The 18,075-nt window shown below is 41.5% G+C and overlaps 2 protein-coding genes across 3 annotated transcripts in view; both read right to left on the bottom strand.

Moving 5' to 3' along the window:
• The window catches only part of LOC104332524 (macrophage mannose receptor 1), a 38,676-nt gene extending 28,146 nt beyond the window's left edge, over positions 1–10,530 (bottom strand). For both annotated transcript variants that reach the window (XM_075419464.1, XM_075419463.1), the window contains exons 1-9: positions 10,395–10,530; positions 8,233–8,631; positions 6,988–7,161; positions 5,871–6,035; positions 5,448–5,564; positions 3,227–3,370; positions 1,612–1,794; positions 1,276–1,430; positions 295–408 (exon numbers count right to left, since the gene is read on the bottom strand). In XM_075419464.1, the coding sequence (XP_075275579.1) occupies positions 295–408; positions 1,276–1,430; positions 1,612–1,794; positions 3,227–3,370; positions 5,448–5,564; positions 5,871–6,035; positions 6,988–7,161; positions 8,233–8,631; positions 10,395–10,455 (1,512 nt within the window). In that variant the 5' untranslated portion in view covers positions 10,456–10,530. The remainder of the gene's footprint in view (positions 1–294; positions 409–1,275; positions 1,431–1,611; positions 1,795–3,226; positions 3,371–5,447; positions 5,565–5,870; positions 6,036–6,987; positions 7,162–8,232; positions 8,632–10,394) is intronic.
• Positions 10,531–15,434: 4,904 nt separating this feature from the next.
• MRC1 (mannose receptor C-type 1) overlaps positions 15,435–18,075 on the bottom strand; it is a 62,549-nt gene continuing 59,908 nt past the window's right edge. Inside the window, exons 29-30 of the mRNA XM_075419462.1 lie at positions 17,158–17,211; positions 15,435–16,781 (exon numbers count right to left, since the gene is read on the bottom strand). Coding sequence (XP_075275577.1) covers positions 16,531–16,781; positions 17,158–17,211 — 305 coding nt within the window. The 3' untranslated portion in view covers positions 15,435–16,530. The remainder of the gene's footprint in view (positions 16,782–17,157; positions 17,212–18,075) is intronic.

Below are 18,075 nucleotides of genomic sequence, written 5' to 3'. Positions count from 1 at the left end.
CCAATAATGTCATGCAGAGAGCAGCTTTTATGGGTGAAGGGACCAGTTCTGCACTGGGAAAGAGCTGAGTAAAGTGCCCATGTAAGGGAGTGAAAAAAAAAGACGTTGATCTAAGTTTTGGTTAAACAAAGAAAAAAATTCCCCATTAGGCTGAGATGTATCAATACATACAAAATTAACAGTTCTTTAGGGTTACACCAAGAACAGTCAAAATAATTGACTTCTGTGATACTCAGCGTCAGGGGAGTGAAAGTAAGATGCAAGGACCGTTCACTGCTTCTGTTTTACACTCACCTTCTGGCAGCCTGGGTAAGTAACCTCAGCTTCCCCTGATTCTTCTGCCAAAGGCTTCCTTTTACAGATGTAACCAAGTTTCGTTTCACAAGCACTGTCAGCCCAGGATCCATCCTGAGCATGGTAAGAAAAAACCACAAAGAGAAGTGAAATCTAGAGAAAATACAGATCCAACAGGAATATTCACTGTCCTCAGAGATCCCCTTCTCTCTTCGTGTGGCTGAGGCTGTTCCAGCTCTCTTCCTTGCCCTGATGCTTTCTCCAAAACCCCTAAAATAGGGAACCCAATAAAGACAGCGAGGACCACATTTCCTCAGAGGTCTGAGAATGAGAGTTGCATGTATTAAAGGCTCGGTGGCTGATGAGAGCAGGAAGGAAACACAGTGTTTCACTCCATGCTCACCAGCATAATATTTGTTAGGTTCATATAACCAGATGACAATGACAAGGAAATGCTGGATAAATTCAACATAAAATATGAAAAATGTGTTAAGTCTTTTTCCATAGTATTATGAAATGTCATTTTATACTCAGTATAAAACAAGATAGAATTTTTTGTACCCATTTTTTTGTGCCTCCAGCAATATGAGCCTCCAAAATAGCTCTAATAAACATATATATCAGGTTTTTTATGGGAAACCTAAGAAAGTCTCTGCCCCAAGAATCATACTACTCAGCTATGATTAGCCGTGTTGAATGTGGATGATGAGTTACTTCAACCAACTTCACACTGGAGCTTTTTCGTAACTGTTGCAGAGCTGACCGAGTCTCTGTGCAGCACAACTTGCTGTACACCTTCCCAGGTCTGGTCTCCAGTCTCCCTCTAAGCTAAGATATCCTGACTTAAACCAAGTTCCTAAAAACCTTTAAAACCCTTGTCCCTTTTTTTCTTTTTTTTCATTTTTTTAATCACAGATGTTTTCCTTTGGGGGAGGGCACAAAGGACAGAAGAAACCATGAAAGTGAAAGAGCAATTTTAACCTCTCCCTTCATAACGATGCAGTCTGCCTTATTCCGTGTGTGGGCTGGCTCTCCGTGATGCCACTTGGTATAAGTCACAGGTGTCCCGTCGCTCCATTCAAAATACATTTGAACCCTGAAGTCATTTAAACCAATCCACAGTTCATCGTCTGGCTCTGGGAACACAAACCTAATTATAGGTACGGGTATTTCTTAACAGGGAACAATTGCATCTCACACCCACTTTTGACAGAAGAAGGACTTTTTAAAAACATTTTAAGATCATGGTTACAATGATTAAATGGATAATAGCAACAGCATAAATCCAGATAAAAAAGTGACCTCAGGAATACTCACTGTACCCAAGCTGAGACACTGTAAAACTGTACTCCTCTATATTATGAATACTCGCCAGCTCTCCATCTTCTTTTCTACAGGAAGACTGGGCTTCTTTCCATATTTTGGGTGTTCTGTAAATTCTGTAGCAATGACCTGCATAAGGCACCCATCCCTTGGGGCACTTAAAAGGCTTTAAGTCACCTAAAAAAATATTTCGAACAATTAATGAGCAGTTCTGTTCAGTCCTGTTTGATCAAAAACTAAATTATCTGTACTGACATGAATTCAAAATATTGGAGCACATACTGGCAGAGGACAGAAGCAAAAGTCTGGGGATCACAAAGAATATGAAACAAATTTTTCCATCCGAATTGTCCTGGGAGCAACCAAAAAACTCTTTTACAGGATTAAATAAATACCAAGTAATTCAGCATACAAGCTCGCAGGGCACAACTCTGTGTTAAATCCCCCTCAGTGAGGCTCTGTGTACAAACATGTCTTACAGAATACGGTCTCTTTTCCTACACAAGCACTTTATCTTGGTGAATTTTGGAGATTTTGTATACATTTTCTCTGGAAATACCAGGTGCTCAGGACAGAGTTGGAGCTCCTGCACAGCCCAAATGATACATCGGAGGGCCCAGACACATTTACGTTATACCAGACGTGTCAGAAATCCCAGCTGCGTGGAAATGCAGCACACTTCCTTCAGCAGCTAATTCTTGGTGTGAATTTAGTGTGACCAACCATAGAATCACAGAGTAGAATCATAGAATCATTAAGGTTGGAAAAGACCTCTAAGATCATCAAGTCCAACCGTCATCCCAACACCACCATGTCTACTAAACCATGTCCTGGTGGGTCCCCATGGGACCATCTTCCACTGTTTTGATTGTTCGCATGGCCCACACCTATAAAGTAAACTGAAGCGGGCAGGATTTGTGCCCAACATTGGTGTGTGATCAACCACATTGTTCTATGCTCCCTGGATGTAGTTTTGACCTGCGCAACCTCGTGTTCCCCTAGGCAACTCCAGGTATGGTTTGGAGGTTAGCACGGGTTGGAAACCATTCCCAGCGAGCTGACTGGCTGCACACAGAATGTACAGGATGCCAGCTATGACGTGCCATTCATCCCTCGAGCAAAGAATACTTATATACTAGTATACATGTAGTGTAGGGAGCTACTACAGAGTTAGCAGAATGCTGGGAATTCCCAGGTGAAGTAACTGGACACCATTTTCTTCATATAGATAAGACCCAGTTCGCCTCAGGTGGAAAGGGAACTCGATTGGGAGAAGATGCCAGCTCTATATTCTGAATGTTTTCTTTCAGAATAGAGCAAAAAGGGTCACAGAAAGTAGGGGGAAGATGAACTCTGGCTCACTTCTTTTTGCAGAATGCATCTGTAGTGTATTTTTCAGAGCACAGGATATTCATCAGTACTTCGTGGTCTGAATAACATGACTAAACACATAAACCTACCCTGGGATATTTTCAAAATGATGAACAACATCTAGACACCATCTTTAAAATGAGCTGGAATTTGGACAACACCCTGTCATTTCATATATGGCATCCTCTCAGTATTTCTCCCTCACTGCAAAAATAGCCTTATCTTTTGACCAACTTACCTGAGGCAATAGTGGAGGAATCTGAGGAGGAGTTTCTCTTTTGGCAGATATATCCCAGTTTCCGATCACACACCTGGTTTTCCCATTTGCCATTTCTACCTTGGAAGGTCCCACATATTTTTCCAGATTCCGCAGAGGGACTTCCTTTAGGGAGGAGGCACAACACACAGAGAATACCTCTGTTAACACTGAAAAAGTACCCCCCTCATCACAGGACAGAACGTACAAGTCTTTTGCAGCTGCAAAGCCACTGGCATATTATTCTTTAGCATGATAATTCCCAAGACAGGAGATGAGGGAGCACTCCTGGGATGGCTGAGAGGGCCGACATTTCAACATGAGACTTCCTCTGCTCCCATGTACTGCTTAAGAAGAAATTCAGTGTGTTTGAAGCACTACTGCATACAGAAAAAACTTTATACAAATAATGCTTTTCTATAAATTGCTTATGGGATGGTAGTACTGCAAACAACACCCTTTACTATTAAACACTGGACATGAAATGCATATTTAATTCCACGGGAGTGCTCGCCCTTTGAATTTCCCTGTAGCCACAACAGCTATTATGAAAATACATAATATGCCAATGTTATGGGTTTAACGTGGTGAGGTTTTGGTAACAGGGGGGCTATAGGGGTGGCTTTTTTGAGAAGTTGTGAGAAGCTTCCCCCATGTCTGATAAAGCCAGTGCCAGGCAACTCTAAGACAGGCCCGCCACTGCCCAAGGCCAAGCCAATCAGCAACAGTGGTAGCGCCTCTGTGATAACATATTTAAGAAAGGAAAGAAAAAAAAGCTGCGGTGAGACGGCAGTTGAGAGAGAGAAGTGAGACGATGTGAGAGAAACAACTCTGCAGACACCAAGGTCAGTGAAGAAGGAGAGGGGAGGAAGTGCTCGAGATGCTGGGGCAGAGAGTCTTCCCTTGCAGCTCATGATGAAGACCATGGTGAGGCAAGTTGTCCCCCTGCAGCCCATGGAGGTCCACGGTGGAGCAGATATCCACCTGTAGCCCGTGGAAGGGACCCCATGCCAGAGCAGGTAGATGCCTGAAGGAAGCTGTGACCCCATGGGGAACCCCCGCTGGAGCAGGCTCCTGCCAGGACCTGCGGATCCGTGGAGAGACGAGCCCACACCATTGCAGGTTTGCTGACAGGGCTTGTGACCCCGTGGGGCACCCACGCTGGAGCAGCCTGTTCCTGAAGGACTCCACCCTGTGGAAGGGACCCACACTGGAGCAGTTCGTGAAGAGCTGCAGCCCGTGGGAAGGATTCACATTGGAGAAGTTTGTGGAGAACTGTCTCCTGTGAGAGGGACCTCACGCTGGAGCAGGGGCAGAGTGCGAGGAGTCCTCCTCCTGAGGAGCGGCAGAGACAAGGTGTGATGAACCGACCATAACCCCCACTCGCCATCCCCCTGTGCCGCACAGGGGGAGGAGGCAGAGAAACGGGAGTGAAGTTGAGCCCGGGAAGAAGGGAGGAGGGGGGGAAGGTGTTTTAAGATCTGGTTTTATTTCTCACCATCCTACTCTGATTTGATTGGTGATGAATTAAACTCCCTTTTCTCCCCAAGTTCAGTCTGTTTTGTCTGTGACAGTAACTGGTGAGTGATCTCTCCCTGTCCTTATCTCAACCCTCGAGCCTTTCATCATATTTCCTCTCCCCTCTCCAGCTGAGGAAGGGGAGTGATCGAGCGGCTTTGGTGGGCACCTGGCATTTATCCAGGCCAAACCAAAAGAGCCAACATGCAAGATGGTGACTTAGATCCTGAGAAAAGAGTGCAAACTTTCCAAGATAATGTACATCAGATAAACGTCATAAGCAGTAACTGAGAACAATTGAAAACATTTTTTATGCAACATTTCTCTGAGGGTTTTTTTTCTCCTTTCTTTGCATTCACTTTACATAATTTTTCATGAGGTTTTTTGTTTGGTTTGAATAACATGCCTGATGAGAATATTGTGGATGGAAAAAAAAAGTATAGAATGAGCTGTAAATCTATGGTTTTAACTGCTTTATTAGATGAGCTATCTGCTTTTTCTGGGAAATTCAGAATTAATGGCGACCCATCTCTGATGTGATTCCTATTACTGTACTATCTTACCTTTCCCATAATTCCCTGTAATCTGTGAAAATTCTATGAAGCCAAAGGAATTATGTGACAAGAAGATGGGGAAGAGAATTTTGGCCCAGACACTGATTATCGTTTCAGAAAAGTGCACTTACCTGGAGCCCAGTTCAGGTATCTGAAAGGACTGCCCCCAATCCACTGCCAGCCACTGTCAAGTGCACTGAAAAGACCAGTCCAGAGCTTTGCACTGACACCCAGGTCACTGGTGAGCCCTAAATGGCCAAAAGAAACAGTCAAGTTACTAAATGCTTCTGATTTTGTAAGTTATTCAATAAAACTTGAAATAAAGTTTTAAAGCATGGAAAAAGAAAAAGTGTCATAGTAGATTTTTTTAATATAACTTAGATTTTTTCCATTCTTTTAATACACTTTTTTGTAAGAAAGTGACCAGTTTTTTAAGAATGTCACTAAGACTTATATTCACAAGGTACCTATAATTTTTTTGTGTTAAAGCTCTTGGAGCTGACCTACATTTTATTTGTATGGATTAATCTTTTTGGGTCCTTTATTCACTTTACCTAATAAATACATTTCTTCACGAAGGTCTGTGACACTTAATAATTCTGCATTCTGCTGCTGGCAGCTTTTTCTTGCTTGGTGCCATGTCAAAAGTGACTCTGAGTTTATCTGATAGTGGATTTCTGTCACAGGATTTGTTTTCCAAAGGTCATCGTGGATGGTGTCTATAAAACATGATAACAGCTACATGACAAGATAATCGTACTTGGTAATGCAGAAAATAAAATCTTCATTGCAGACTAAAACTGTGTAAATGTATGGGTTGCTAAGTTATTACACATAGTTTGCCACATACCTATACTTTCTCCATTCAATATTAATCATACATTAATAACATAAGAAACTACTTCTCCTTACAAACCTAATTTTTCTACATCCACCCTGTTTTTTTTTATTCATATAACTCATCTACTTCTCTCACAGTTCAGTCCACACTAACCCACTCACTGATATATGCTACCTGTAGACACATATTTCCCCATTCCCTATACAGAAAACCTTGGTCTCCACATCCATTTCTTACCTTGAGACCCCTCTTACGCTCTCCCAGACCTCCTAACATGACAGCAAGGATCATTTCCAATCAGATGTGAAGCAGGGGGGAAGGGGTAGGGTATTTGTGCTGGGGTTACTGGAAAGCTGTGTTGGGTGATTTGTGGGTGTAAGGAGCACCAAAGGCAGGTGAAGGTCACTGCCCATGTCCTGCATCCTTCCAGTCACTCCAGCCCTCCTGTTCTCTGCTCCATCCTGTGATACACTACTGTCTCCTTCTTCCCTATATCTCACCTTCCTCATCCATTGCACTTCTTTCTGCCTTTCATTCGCCCTGGCTTTCTTCTCACTAACTCCTAGGTCTTTTCCCTTCCTTCTTCCATCAGTCCCATTCACCACCCTCACAATACTCCTCATGTGTACCAGTCTCGGCAGCACTGTAGAACTACTCCTCAGCTGGAAAACCAGTGAGAGGGGATACCTCATTTTATCATTGCTTAGCTCACCAGTGAACTAGGCTTGCCAGAATCCAGTGTTACTTCCACATCCCAAGGAGATTTTGACCATGCGAGTGGATGAAACTTTTGCTTAGTGCCTTTCTTGAAATCTTTATAAATAAATTACCTTTTAGTGGACAATTTCCAAACAATTGGTCTTTATCAAAATCTGAAGAAGTTGCACACCAGAGAGAACCTGCATCGTCGCTCAGAGGGATACACTCAGCATACCATTTACCATTGCGCTTAAAAGGGAACACACAAGGTGCACCAAAGGCATTTCCTCCCAGTGTATAGGTATCTACAGAGAGAAACACAGAGCAATAGTAGTCAGCTGGTATCAAATGTTCACCACAGTTTCTGCTTATTGGCAGCTCTCTGTGTACACAGCTGAGTTCTGCGAGAGCTCAACACATCAGTACTTCATACTACAAAGCCTTCCAAGGCTATTGTGCCAATTAGACATATCTATCGCAAGATATTCAGAATTAAGACTTTCAAAAAACACTTATTTGACCCAGACTAGTTTCTATCTAATTTTTTGTTTTCATTGCTATCTGGACTACTGTATCAGAGATATTTGTGCCTCAGCTTATCCCATTGCATATATACTTCTGTCCTCAAATGATGTTTAGGATCTTTTTTTTTTTCCTCGTATGGTTGAAGAGGCTTGGAAAGGAGATATCAGAATATTTCATTGGTCGTTGTGAGAGGAAGTTTTATCTTAAATCTGCAAGTAACTCTGTTGGGAAGTGACCCTCCCATCTCCATGCAGTCAAATGATGAGGGATGATGTGGGAAAAGGACATCTGACTCTCCAGTGTTCCTTTGTCAGGGTGTCAGGCCTTTTTGCATCCTAAATTATTAAAGCACTGCTTTTCCTTTTCCTTTTTCCTAATTTTTCTTCTTGCTGGGCCTGGGAAACACCAGGTAAACACTGTTAAAAATGGATCACATCTATGTTAACTAGAAATTAAGTTCTTAGAGATAGTACATGGCCAAACCAAGTAATAGCAACAATAAATGTTTAAATATAGCACAATCACCACTTCTACAAATTGATCAGACATATTTTGAAACAGTCATAGATTTTCTCCCACTGTTGCTGTACAAACAGAATTCCCATTCTTCCTTATGATTACACCACAGGCCTTGGTCATTTTACTCGATCATTTGACAGAACTGCACTTTCCAGGTTATGCAGAAATATATACAGTCATGTTCGCCTTGCATTTCTGCTCCTTATTCGTAGTCAGCTCTGCTACTGATGTCGCTGAGAAAAGGGTTGCTGCATGACAAGCAGGTGGTGGGATGCTTTGTAAATAGGGGCAGCCAAGTTAGCTATAAGCAAAAATTAATTTTCAGTACTCACCCTCATAGCGCTGGGAGCACACGCTGTCTGTGGTTCCATGGATTTTCCACCTGCTCCCTTTGCCTGATCCTTTGGACAACCTGATTTTCTTCCCCATCCCTTTGCCATAGTTGAAAAATAAATCTTTGCCATGAGTTGCAAGTGTGTCATTTCTACATTCCCACCACTGGAGCTCATCTGTCCTGTTACAGGATTCCAGCGTAATGGCAGCCGCCTCCTCCTTGGCGAGCACTCCCAGGCATAGCTTGAGCCCCATGCTCAACAGCTGCGTGGCAGAGACCCACCTGAACTTTTGATACTCATTGTGCTCATCACAAGTGGTAGTTATGACCGAACTAGAGTTTTGAGCTTGGGCGCACAGCTTGCTGTCTTCATTGTAGACTGAAAATATTCCATTACCTATAAAATAAAATGAGAATTCAAACATCTGAGGAGAGATTTTGTGAGACGTAAGTCAGTTACTTGCTATTTGACTGTCTGCTACAGAAAAAAATTGAATATACAGAGTCCATAGAGAAAGAAATCATGGGAGTTTAATCATCAGTATGAAGGATACTCATCTAAATGTTCTTAAGATGCAAGCAACACAAAGACTGAAAATATAGCTCTTTCAAGAGAAATGCTCATCTTCACATCCTTCCTTAAAGCACACTGTTCTCAAATGCCATTTGAAAATGACCTTTATTAATTTCATGAATTCTTCAAAGTTCCACCACCAGTCAGCATATTAAACAGGATTTAATTTTTCCAAGTGAAAAGACCTTTTGCTTTAGAGCTATTAAAAATGGTTTGCATACTCAAAATTCAACCATTTTATAGTTGGCCTGGAATGACGTTGTGCCTTTCAGCTCATCAAGCAATTGGGGTATTTTTCTTTTTTGGAAATTTTTGGCAACTGTGCAAAAATCATTTCTTCACAGAGTTCAACTTGTGAGTTTCACAGGAGGGAAGCCACAACTTGCAGCACCATCACTTCAGCTCTGAGCGCAGTTAAGTATCCTAAGTGCAATTAATAGCTACGCTTGTAAATATAAACGTGAGACACTGCACAACAGGATTTTGTATCTTAAGACCAGCTTCAAAAAAGAGCCACAGCTTCAGCCTGCTCCAGACCTTGACCACTTTTGCAGCTGGCCTTGCATGCCTTAGCTCCCCTCTAAGCGACAGGAACATAACCCAACTCACTCTGCTGTGCCAGCTTTAGTGCCACCAAGGTTTCCTGCCAGGGGTGGAATAGTTAAGTGGGGCTTCACAACCCCCTGCATCCCTGAGCTGCCAGGGAGTGGTGAAATAGCCTCGATGATGTTTCTCTGAAAGTCTGCAGACCTGAACAAGCCAGATGGCATTTCCCCTGGCACAGCTCTCCTGCTGCAATGGTTCTTCAGTAGGGTTGGCAGAGGGTGGATTAAACCTGCCTTGGTCTCACGCAAAAACATGCACATAAGAAATTCTCCTGTAGTGGATTAGATCAGAGTTGTTGACTAGTCCCTGCTGCCCTTCAAGTGATAGCATTGGACTCCTGCAATTCTCTAGCTGGGAGCTTTCTGGGGGAAGAGCTTTGGGGGTTGGACTAGATGACCCACAGAGGTCCCTTCCAACCCCTACTATTCTGTGATTCTGTGATTCTGTGAAGAGCTGCAGACAAAGCGTCATTTGTTTTCCTCTCAGCAGTAGGAGTGTCATGGACAGAAGCTTGTAAGGTCCCTCCAAAAGTCATCAGCTTGGAAACAGGATTCCAATATGCAATGATCAGTATGCCATGGTCTACAGGCGGTGTCAGAGAAACTCACAGCACACATCAGCCAGTGGTTCTGTGCTTGCTGAGCGGACACAGCCCTGTACATCTGCGCTGTTCTAACCTCCGGTGGAGTAATTTGAGATCAGCTATTTTCTGCATTCAGCTGGCTGATTTTCAAGAACCAGCACTGTCCAGGTTATGCCCACATCTATTGGTGTATTTCTTTCACTCATACAACACCTTGAAAACTGGGTTAAGGAAACAGAATGCCTATATAGGTAGCACCAAATTTAAGAGTTTAATAAAACTGTTTCAAATTACATGCTGTGGCTAGTTCTAAACTCACTGTCCATGAAGAAGGACATCAGGAAAGCAGGAGAAAGGACTTGCAAACCTCCACACTCAGCAGAGGACAAAGACTTACCAGACATTTGAAGAGATGTACTAAAGCAAAAGAGAAAGGTCAGGAGCAGGTAGACAGCCATAGCCAAATGTTTCTCTCCCTGGTCCCCTTCGCCTCAAATCGATGCTGAAGACCAAATCTGCGCCTTGCAAGAAAACCTGTCTTGCACTGAACCAGATTAACAAATCCTTCTCAGTTTTTAAGACCCGACAGATACAGGGAAGTTCTGAGCTGCAAATAAGGAACTGCATCTTGTCACATGAGTAATTTTGAAATAATACATTAATGAATAAACTTTGCTTTCTAAGCTAGTTTCTCTACTGTGTAAAAGTTTTCTGTTCCATAGAAATATGAGATCTAAGAGGTAACATTTTAGTGAGGATTTCTGGAGACGTATCATACAATTCAGGATCATTATGTTTATGAAGAAAGTGACATGAATATCCCTTTACTGGAAACAAAGGAAAAAAGGTAAAAAAGAAGGGGAAGACTTGTCTGTATCAATAAATGAGGAAAACAACAGAGCGCAGTGCAGTACTGTGAAAAATGGGCTGGGACACCATGAAAATCAAGTAGTTAGAATCGGAGAAAAGCAGAATTTCCCCATGTCTGCAGTTCTGCAGAAAACAGAAAAGCCGTAGAAAATAGGACCTGTGTTCCTCAGGAGGCACCTGACCCTTCTTTTGCTCCATTTCTGACTATATGCGGGAGCAATGTACCCAAACTGACAGTAACAATTGAAGAAATTCTGAAAAGAAACCACACAGTTCTAGGAATAAGGTAACCTGTAACTGGAACATGGTGGATTTTCAGTTTTTGCTAGAGGTGAAAACTAAAGTGATAAGGAATACTTCCACTTTTTTCATCCTGCTGGTCTGTGGAAGTTTGCACCCCCTAAAGTGCACATACTTCAGGCATTCTGACAAAGTTCAGATTTTTGCTTTGAAAAACCTCTCACCTTTATGACAGGCAAAAGAATTCAAAATACATAGAGGGTAGGGAAGAAAAAACACACTTTCAGGGAATATTTACATTCCTTTTTCCATGTGGTCTTTGAAAAAACCCCAGTTCCCTTATCTTCAGGAGAGGCTGGTTTGGGATAACTTCCACAATATTTTATTTGCAGCAAGACTTTCCCTGAAAATTGCTGCTGTTGTAGGCAATGAAAACCCTAGACACCTACATGAGGATGTGGAATCCTGCTTCTGTCATTCTGACTCAGATGCAGGTGGACGACTCACTAGGTCTGAAAAGGTACACACGGGATTAGAGCAGAAAAAGAGAGAGAAAGTGAAAGAAAATAGTGGGACCTGAAGGCCAGCAGGTGCAGCTAGACCAAAAACATGGAAAGAATGGGAGCCTGAGAAGGACAGTGAGACCTGAGGGAAGTGGGAGAAAAGAGAGGGCTGCCTCAACGATGCAGCAGATGGTCAGTTACTCAGTAAATTATGATGCATATGCAAAGATGGCTGCACTGAGTCTGGAGGAAAGCGTTCTGGTACTCCCCAAGACGGGAATGCTCAACTCTGCAACCTCAGCTTCCCAACTTGCCTTGCTTCCTTGTTCAGGAGCTCCAGATGTGCGGATGGAAAAAATATTCTGTACTATTTAGGCAGGAGAAATGTAATCCCTTGTGGTTCTGTTGCATACAACATCTCAGCATCTCCAAAGCTACCGGGAGGCAACAAGTACAATTACAACAGGGAAAAAGAAACTAGGTCTGTTCTGAAGAACGAACGGGGTTTGCTGAAGGACTGTTATTGATGATCTGCTGAGAGAGGCTGAGAAAGTGTAAAGCTTAGTAAGGTCAGCTTCGCCTCAGTGTTTGTATGTTTGCCTGAGCAGACCCTATCACCGCCTACAAACTGGGAAAAAAAAAATCAGGAGATTGCAGAGATGCACTCCAGCATCTTCCACTCGGCAAGGCGCACCCTGAAATCTTGGAAGCGGTGAGGAAGAGAGGCTGCTGAGTTTTGTGTTGAGTCAGCATTGTTCCTTCGGCAATCGCCGCTCCCGGGCAGGAAGTTACAAGCACAGTGTGCAGATTCACCACCTTTTCTCTGAAGTCTGAACTGTTCTGGGGAAAAGGGGAAACGAAAATTAAGCACAAGGGTATCAAGGAACATAACAATGTGCAAAGAGACAAACCTTTACACGCTATTGAATATTGCCATCAAGTTGTTCCTCAGCTGCCCAGAGAAATAGATGGGTGAGTCCGTCCAGGTTCAACAAGATGCTTCGTTACAGAATGTAAATAATTCATTTTCAAAAATCACTGGTATTAAAATGTGAAAGGAATTTTGTGATTATTTAGCCTGCTATAACTTGATGTAAGATTTGCACGCAGAATCCCCACATATAGCACAACCACAGTTTACAACAGACACATTATTCAAAATAAAAAAGACATGCTTTAAACCTCTGTAGACACATTCTAGCAAAAAAAAAAAAGCCAGAGAGTGAACAACCTTTCCGTTTTCCTAGATAGGCTCAAAATACACTGAAAGAGCAACATAAAGCATTTTCTTGCTACCTTTTCATGCTGCAAAATTTTTTTTTTTTTACTGCTCTAACCTGCCAAGATCAAACATAAGAAATCTTGGCAGAATCAGAGGATTATGGATATGAATTATTAGTGATTGGTTAAAAATTTCCTTTGCTTTTCTACCCATCACTTACATTTCATTTTGTTCATCGTGAAATTATTTTCCTCGGTTTTACAGCAAGAATATTTCAGAAAAGCAAGTTCCCAATTCCTCTGTGAATGTATATTTATGCAACATACAGCCCAAAACCTTCCCATAGAAGTGGCATCTACTCAGGAGACAAAATAAGAGACCACAAGAGCGACAAGGCGGTTCGAAGGCACCTGACCGATCCCAACAGGATGAGCAGCTGGTAGTAGAGAATGGCTGAAAGAATTGGTGATGGATCAGAACACATTAAGTAACAAATTATACCACATCCATATGAAAATGAATCATTTCCCAGAAGACATGCTCCTTTTTTACAGTCAAATAGAGCAACATCAATAATTTCCCCCTCTCAGTCTTCAAAACTTTTTTGACGTAGTCAATCACTTGTCAGGAACATCGCCGCTTAGCAGCAGGAAGAGGGCATAATGCCAGATCACCAAATGATGTTTGGCAAAACCATCACACAACCACTCAGTCCAGGGACAATGGAAATAACACGAGGGTGTGGAAAGAGAACACCAGTCTGGAAACTGCTCTCTCAATTTTTCTTGAAATTTTGTGATCAGTTTTGTAACAAGTATGACCAAAGGAATGATGATGTTAAAAAACTGGGACTGGAGTCTTTACTCAAACAGTCTAATAAATGAGTCACCATCACTGAAAGGTACTAGCTGGGAAAAAAGAGGAAGAAAAAAACCCCACCCCAAACCCAAACAAGCAAAAAACCCCACCAGAACAAAAACCAAGAAATCCTTTTTTTATAGTAACAGGTCCCTAGGTAAAAGCCTTCTATTTAATCTTATTTTAATTAGATAGTGTTTAAAGTGTTCAAGCTTGTTCATTTTTCTACCTTCTATTCAAAAACCTCCTTTAGAGTTTGTGCATAAGGCATCAGTGCTCATGGAAGCATGTAGCGCTTACCACACGGAACTGCAATGATTTCCTGTGCTGGAGATGTCACTGCTTCCACGTTTGCTCTTTTTAATGGGGAATTGGCTTCAATTCCATTGCAATAGGAGGGACAGTAAACCATGCAGCTTAAATTTCCTCCTCTTCTGAAAATCTTTCAAGTCTTTTTCACTCCCCCTCCTAAAACAAGCAGGCCAAGCAGATCCATCTTCAGAGCAGAGCTTCTGGTATGGAACCTCCTCTATTTTTTCTGTACGCATTTGGACAGGTGAGCAGAACAGACACAGCATTTCACGGAAGCAGCTGCACCTACTGCCAGCTATTAACTAGCATGGCATTTCTAATTCTCTTCAACTCAAAGGTGATGCTGGATTTCAGGCATAACGAGTTCAGGACTATCCAGGCTCCAGCAGCTGGATTCTCTCACTGACACTTCTTAGCCGTAGGGATGTGCCTGGCGAGTATGGCAGAGCACCAGAAATGAGACATCCCCTCAACCTTTATTTTGTTCCAATCATATGTTTGCACATGTACACGTGATGAAGTGTTACCTGAAAGAATCACTCGGTGTGCAGACACCGCCTTCAGATTGTGCAGGGCCCCAGAACGGGAGTGAACTTCTTTTGGGTAGAGACTGCACCTTTTTGTTGTTTGCACAATAGCTGGTGCAGCGAGCTTGGGGTGCCAGTCAGGGCCTCGTCACCTTTCGCTGTCCCTTTCACATACCTATATAGCTGGCACTGCTTCTCCATACAATTGAAATGACATAATCCTTAATATCAGGCATTGGAACAGGCTGCCCAGGGAAATGGTTGAGTCACCATCTCTGGAGGTGTTTAAAAACCGTGTAGATGGGGCACTTTGGGATTTGGTTTAGCAGGCATGGTGGTGTTGGGCTGACGGTTGGACTCAATGATCTTAGAGGTCTTTTCCAACCTATGATTCTATGATTCTGTGATCTTAAATCAGTCAGGAGGTTTCTGGCACACAAGCTGCATCAGGTGGCAAGAAGAACCATTAGAAGCACTGCTCCTTGAAAAGACATGCTCAAAAACTGCGCATCAAAAATGGAAACAGCAACAGCAACCGAGGCAAGGAAATAACTTGGAGAAAGAGCACAGAGCCAGAGGAGGAAAGGGGTTCCAGAACAAATTTTCCCATCTTACCTACACACATATGGAATTCAAGATTTTTACTAAATCACTCAGCTGACATTTTTGTCTGTGCTATAAGCAGACAGTCCCTGGACAGATTCAGAAAAATATGGTCCATATATTATTTGATCACAACTTAGGATGGAGTGTCTTCCTGGTTGTATCATCTCCTTTATAACTTTAACCTGTTAGAGTCTTATATAAACAAGGCTATAAAATGAAAAACTATTTAAAAAAATCAAAGCTAGTTACTGTTTATTTCACAAAACAAAATCTGAAACCACAAAACCAAACCTTGCAAGCCTTTGTATGTGAGTGAGGAATCATGCATGGTTTACATTTTACAAGATTCACAAAAATTAGAAATATAAAGTCCACTTTTGGGAATCTAAGATTTCCCTACATGGTAACTGATCTAGCCATTTTAGAAAGAAAATAAATCAGTAGTAACTAATAAACTGATAAAGCTAAATTGTTCTTGACTTCCAGCACACACCCCACCAACCTAATGCTACTTATTGAGAGGCTGTAGAAGAGCAGTACCGACACATGTTCACCGTAACAGCTATCCAGTGCTCCTATAAACCTTCAGAACACCTATAGGAAATGTTCCTCCCTCCCCTCAGCAGATGTTGTCCTGAGAAGAAGGAAGTTATGCCACAACCTTTGTCACCTCTACCAGACAAACCCACCTGTGGCCAGCCAGAACACTGGCAGTTAACGCCAACCACACTTCATTCCAGAGGTCTGCCCTCAGATTTTACCTAATTAAACCCTAGAATACACAAAGTACAAGAACTACATACTTGGTTCTCTATGTTGTGTGACACTGTGGGACCTGAAGTTATATTATGGAAGGATTTTTTCCCAACATGCTTCAAAGAGGATGTGCCTAAATACAGACTTGTTGTCTAGCAACTATCCCTGTAGTTAAGTCCCTAGGAATACTTGAAAGATGGTAGAATTAGAGAGACACTTGCTGAATAGCTTGGAGAATCTGTGCATTAGCACGGCTTGAAATAAATCTGGTGCAGAAACTTCAAATCTTGGCAGCCTTCTCAAGTGGATCTCTCTACATTCTACTTCCTGTATTGCATCCATGTCTATTGTTCCATTTAATAATTGGCCAATATTATCTCTTTTCTTAAGACCACACTCACCAATGTGGGTCATCAAATCGCGAGATCTGCAGTCTTAGGCACTACACAATGGTTACAAAATAAAGTAACTGTTGTGTATGGCAATATGCACACACTGAGACTGGCTACTACAGTATTTGTACACAAGAAAATAACTTTGGCTTAATTCTAATTGCATAATTTTATTAAAACAAGGCACATTTTATTTTATTACATTACATTTTACATTACATAATACATTACATTTCATTTTATTACATTAGAGTGTCGCATGTTCATTTCGTTCTATGTTGGTCACAAGATCCTTTGTGTCACTAGTTCCAGGAACTGCATCACTATTAAAATACAAATTGTTCTCAAAGCTGTCATTTGTTGACAAGCGATTCTTTCTTCTTTTGTAGAAGAAATAGCCTGCAAGGCCACTTCCAGCTAGGACGAGGATGACAACAATAGCTACAACTCCTGTTTTACCGTGGTTCAGAGTAGAAGCCATATCATCCTTTGTCATTGCTGAAAACAAATACAAAGAAATCAAGAGAATGATACATACTCTTCATCTGATTACTGGAAACAGTTTCTTTAGAAAGTGTGATCTTTTAAGCAAAAGTGTTGCATTTGTTTCAAAATAAGAAGAGGCAAAAGTAGCAACATAAAATTGATTTTAAAATGCTAACATTGCATGCTACATCACAAATTATTATTTTTTTAAATCCACGTTTGGTCACTGAATGGAGTATATTGTATTCTACTAGGAAATATGCTTCTAGGAAACAGATATACTCAGGTGTATCAGAAAATGTAAGAGACATAATACAGAATACGATTTGTTCCATTTACAATCTTACATGGGGCTAGTTTATGTCTATTTGAAAGACAATATTCTTACCCTTCGTAGGCATTTCAGCTGGTGGCATTTCTGCTGCTGGTGGCATTTCAATTGCTGGCATTTCAAAATATGAAAAAAGAATTATGTTATTATATTATTCTGATATTTATTTCTATATTATTTATTTCTACACTTGAAACATATTGAAAATCATATTCAGAGAAATATATGGCAATACATACCACTAAATACTGAAAACACTTGGGTTTAGTCTACACAAAGCTATACACACTTATCGAAAGGCACAGCACAATGGTCTGTTGTATTCTGGTCTCATATATAGGCATTTACATAAAGAAATGTCAAAGAGCTCCTTGGAGGAAGATCCTGACATCAATGTAAAACCACAAGAAAATCTGTACAGCATCTTCAGGACAGAGATGATCAAACATAATCCTCTAATATAATTACAAATTCTTGCAGTATTTGTTATCTTATATAAACATAGCAAGTGTAATAGGTTCAGTTTGCTAAGAGACTTTAATGGCCTACCTACACAGACAACTGAACTCACTCATGAACTCCAAAGTGTCTCAGCACACATCACACCCAAACTAAAATTTAATATCTGGACCATGACATCTAGCTTGCTGGGAAAACTGGGCCATCATTTAAGATGAAGATCCATATTTTGCCACGTGGATATAAAATAATTCTGTAACTAAATCTTGAATCAATGCATCATGTTTCATTCTGAAATAGGTGAGCCCAGGAAATGAAATTGTTTTACCAATCTCCCCCAAAGATTTTCCAGAACTCTGCTGGAGTGTCTGTTAGCCCAGCTAGTTTTACATCCAGAGACAAATGTTACTCCGTATCTAGCTCTTCAAAGCAAAACCAGAAATGATTATTTGGATGTTCCCAAGAGTTTCTATCAAGAAAAGTACCTATTAATTCTGCTTACAATAAAAAGCAGCT

Source organism: Opisthocomus hoazin, chromosome 4 (assembly GCF_030867145.1).
Source record: "Opisthocomus hoazin isolate bOpiHoa1 chromosome 4, bOpiHoa1.hap1, whole genome shotgun sequence".
In the NCBI taxonomy this organism is placed as follows: domain Eukaryota; kingdom Metazoa; phylum Chordata; class Aves; order Opisthocomiformes; family Opisthocomidae; genus Opisthocomus; species Opisthocomus hoazin.
This window is presented reverse-complemented; position numbering and strand designations above follow the sequence as displayed.